At 33.1% G+C, this 4455-nt stretch overlaps 1 protein-coding gene across 1 annotated transcript; it reads left to right on the forward strand.

Annotated features, from left to right (window-relative positions):
- Positions 1 to 3768, forward strand: LOC131637479 (probable F-actin-capping protein subunit beta). Its single transcript, XM_058908064.1, has 8 exons — positions 1 to 255; positions 423 to 493; positions 1345 to 1458; positions 1683 to 1765; positions 1867 to 1940; positions 2101 to 2220; positions 3150 to 3245; positions 3357 to 3768. The coding sequence occupies exons 1-8, from the start codon at positions 127 to 129 to the stop codon at positions 3438 to 3440; spliced, it is 771 nt and encodes a 256-aa protein (XP_058764047.1). The 5' UTR covers positions 1 to 126; the 3' UTR covers positions 3441 to 3768.
- The last annotated feature ends 687 nt before the right edge of the window (positions 3769 to 4455 follow it).

Below are 4455 nucleotides of genomic sequence, written 5' to 3' on the forward strand. Positions count from 1 at the left end.
GATAAAAGGCCAATAGAAGAAAGCCAAACAAAAATCTCTTCAAACAGTTTCTCTCTCTCTCTGAATTGTTTGAATTGAAAGAAAAAAAAGAGAGAGAAAGAAGGAAAGAAAGAAAGAAAGAAAGAAATGGAAGCTGCGATGGGACTGATGCGGAGGATTCCTCCCAAGCACACCGAAACAGCTCTCTCCGCGCTTCTCAGTCTTATGCCCAACCACTCTTCCGATCTCCTCTCTCAAGTCGATCAACCGCTCCAGGTCTTTCAATCTCTACATTTTTCCTTTACATCGTTTCAATTGCTCTTTTTCGCTGCTCAGAAATTGGTGTATAAAAATGTCGAAATTAGGGTTGAATGGGGTTAATTTTTATAAAAAAATCAATTTTTTTTTAATTTATTTGTGAGAAATTGTTTGTGACAAAACAGGTTTTGTGCGATGTGGACTGTGGGAAGGAGTTCATATTGTGTGAATATAACAGAGATGCTGACTCTTACAGGTTACTCATGTTTCTCTATCTAACTATGTTTGGTACAGTTTTAAACTTTACAACACTGATATGAGTTATAATAAATTGCTAGTTATACTAGGAAGCTTTTGGATTCAGCATATTTTAAGGGGAGAGATTTTCATTACATGAAATTGATTTGATTTTTATTGGGGTGGTCAATTGATGGAATTTGTATATATGCTTTAAAGACTAATAGATCAAAGTAATGAAAAAAGACATCTGGCTGGGTTATATAGTAAGGAGAGTAGATCAGGTGAAGGGTGGGTAGACAAACTGATAGAGATAAAGGGAGACTTAGAAAAACGTTAAGAGAAACTATTAAGAAAGATCTTGAGATTAATGAGTTGGATAGAAATATGATATTTGATAGAACATTATGGCGTCATTTGATTTGATCCATGTAGCCAACCCATCTTAGTGGGACAAGACTTGGTTGTTGTTGTGTTATAAGAATTGCAAGCTACCTTGTTGTATGAAACAAAATATTGGGTAGTAAAAGCCAAGAAAGTAGACTCGGTGTTGTAGAGGCAAAAATAAGAATATCATGATAGATGAGTGATTACACAAAATAAGATTGGAAATATCATTCTTTGTGAATTGGGTTAGCTCTTTATAATAGAAATTATGTTTGATTCTCATCTTAGGGATCGAATCCTGGACTTATATGTAATACACTTTCGATGTCCTAACCCATACCACTGGGCCTCTCCTTTGAGTACCTTACGGAAAAATCCATTATTTATTTCTTACGACTGTCCCATTTATTTCCATATTGTAATTTATTTTAGTATTTAAGGAAATACAACGTTAACTTATTATACTATTGTATCTTTCTGCAGATCACCATGGTCGAATAAATACCACCCATCATTAGAAGATGGATCGCTTCCTTCTTCAGAGTTGAGGAAGCTTGAAATTGAAGCAAATGAGATATTTGCTATATATCGTGACCAGTGAGGTTCTTTACTTACTTTATCTTTTGAGCTTGCTTATGTGCTGCTTTAGATGTCTAGCAAGGGCACCTTTCTACCTAGTGCCTTATTGCCGAATTTGTTTTCTTTCAAAGAAAATTACTTGATGAATGACCATCCTTTGTTTTCTTCTAGCTATCTAAATGAGTATAGTTATTAGCTATTTAATTAAGATAATATGTAACCATTAATGAATAATGTCATAGGTATTATGAAGGTGGCATTTCATCAGTTTATATGTGGGAAGATGAAAATGAAGGTTTTGTAGCTTGCTTTTTGATAAAGAAAGGTAAACTTGCTTTTTGAGTATGTATACTATAATTGATACTACTTCTCATATTTTTTACCTTTCCTCTAATCATGGGATTGTTTCAAATTTCATGATTAAAGATGGCTCAAAGGCAGGGCAAGGTCGAAGGGGATATTTAGAGGAAGGAGCATGGGATGCCATACATGTTATAGAGGTAAAACGCCTTTGTTATTAAGACCAAACATTGATTAAAGTAGCAGCATAATGATCTTTAATCAACTGGAAAACCATAACACACTTTAGTTCTAGTTTTTTAGCTTCTTTTCTTGCATTGATTTCAAAAGTTCTTATCCTGCTCCTTAATGTTAAATTAGGTTGGACCAGAAGAAGAAGAAAACACCAATTATCGGTTAACCAGTACAGTTATGTTGACTTTGACTACAAGCAACGAGTCATCGGGAACCTTCAGTTTGTCTGGATCAATTAGACGCCAGGTGCTTTCTTTGAGAATTCTCGAATCCTGATACTTAGATTAGCAATTTTATGCTAAGTTTGATTTTCTTTCTCAAGACGGTGCATCTTGAACAATGCAACTTCATTGAATAAATCATATGGTGGTTTTTTGACGAATCCACATGTATTATTATACTATTAGAAGAAAGACTCGACTAACTTTACTTAGTTGAAGTCCGTCTGTATCTATCTCTAGGCTAACTTTACTCCTTACAATAACAAGTGAAGTCTAGGCCTATATTAGAACCCTTCCCCCTCATAATTGCAATTGAATTCTAGAATCAATATTATTCAGTTAGAATCTTTCTGTTTCTCAATCTACGTTCTCATAGCTGAGAATTACATAAATCTAACATGGTACCAGAGTCAGGTTCTGAGCCATTCACCATTTATATTTACGCTCCGGGTCCAGGCATGAGGGGATGCATTAGAAAAAAATCTCAAGTCACAGAGAATAAAAACAGACTAAAATGAGTTTATAAAGAATGACACTTCATCTTACAAACCATTTTTGTAAGAATCTTCAATAGTGCTGTTGTGTAAGCCCCATAAGCGTGTAACTGGAAATTTTGGTATAAGTTGGTCATTCAAGTAATAAGTGCCTCTAAACACTGGTCAGCCTTAAAACTTCAATTGGCTTTGAATTTTGTTCAAGCAAATACAAATGTTTATTAAATCCTAAATAACAGGCTATCCAGATGCTTTCTAACTATTGATATATACACTCCTTATTCCTTAATACTCATAATTATGCGCTAACTTCCATGCATTAATCAAGTTTCTGTGCATTTGAGATTTTCCGACAGGTTTTCAACTTTGTCAAAGTGTGTATAATTTTATTTGACCAGTTTAAGTATGGTTAGTTTTTTTTTTTGAAAAAATTCTAAATAATATTTCTGTGATATATTAGATGAGTATGAAGCTATCAGTTGCTGATGGACATCTTTGTAACATGGGAAGGATGATTGAAGAAATGGAGAGTAAGCTGAGGAACTCACTTGATCAGGTACTTCTTTCTTGATTATAGGATTAACATTTCTATAGGAGAGTTGTCAAATTTAGTAATTAGCTGCTTCATAACTATTCAAACGAAGGAAATGGTTATTGCGTATTACAGGTATACTTTGGAAAAACAAGAGAAATGGTTTGCACACTAAGACCACCATCTGAAGTGGTGCAGTTGAGAATCCCAGACAGCTGATTGCGTTACACCGAGTGCCGGAGACAATTTTACCTCGTTTTCTTCATATGTTTTAGCATATTGGCTGGTAATTTGTGTTACAGTATTTGAAGTAGGCAATTTCACATGGATTGGTGGTTCTGATGGTCTTTGTCTTGCTGAGGTAGTTCTGCTTGTTGTTTGAATGTAAACTGCTGTGTTCTGTAGTGGATAGCAATATAGCACCATGTTTGTTGTTTTCTTGTTGATACTGAAATGATGATTCAACAGAACAGTGTACCTCAAAAATAGCTTATGGGAATTCCTGAACCTAAGCATTTATGGTGGTTTATTATTTTTCTTTTTTGTTTCATGTCTGATCAAACAATTTAGAATGATTGTATTCTTGATTTTTCAACTCTCAAAGGATCGTTTTGAGGAACATCACACTGTTGTAACTTCTTTATTATAATCTACTACTATTATTATTATTTTTTAAATCTGAAACATGGTGCTGCTATCAGTGGGTTTGAATTATTGAAATATTCTCCTCTCATAACTTTTGAATTCTAACCATTTTTTATTAATTGTTTTCCTTCACTATCATAACCTTTTCTACAGTAGCTTTATTTTTATTTAGTAATTAAACAAATATTACCTGTTTAAACATGTCTTTTGATAAGCTTCAAATTTTATGTTTCCCTTTAACATCCCATTTGTCTCACTTTTAAAAGCCACATTAACTTTTTAAGTTGTCGTATAGAAAATAGAAATTGCTTTACAGTAGTATTCACTATAACTAGAAAATCTCACATTTCAATAAGGAATAATTTAATTGTGATATACATCTAATGAAATACCATAAAAGAACAAAAAATCTGAACAAAAACGGATTAACATATAGTGATAAAAATGAATTGTTAACTCAACATTAGCCTTATCTACTAAACCCACCTTCAAAAGTAAGAAATTTCTATCTCTAAGTGGGGATGTAGTCATTTTCCTTTAAATTTTATTTAGAATTTTAGAATGCTTTTTTAATGGAGGTAAATTAAAA

The sequence above is a fragment of the Vicia villosa genome, unplaced genomic scaffold, assembly GCF_029867415.1.
Source record: "Vicia villosa cultivar HV-30 ecotype Madison, WI unplaced genomic scaffold, Vvil1.0 ctg.002011F_1_1, whole genome shotgun sequence".
Classification (NCBI taxonomy): Eukaryota; Viridiplantae; Streptophyta; class Magnoliopsida; order Fabales; family Fabaceae; genus Vicia; species Vicia villosa.

Bases quoted from the DNA above. Each gene is read 5' to 3' on its own strand.
- LOC131637479 (XM_058908064.1), top strand. From the start codon at position 127: ATGGAAGCTGCGATGGGACTGATGCGGAGGATTCCTCCCAAGCACACC. The intron at 256-422 runs GTCTTTCAATCT...GTGACAAAACAG, and splicing joins AAGTCGATCAACCGCTCCAG to GTTTTGTGCGATGTGGACTG. The intron at 2,221-3,149 runs GTGCTTTCTTTG...GTGATATATTAG, and splicing joins CTGGATCAATTAGACGCCAG to ATGAGTATGAAGCTATCAGT.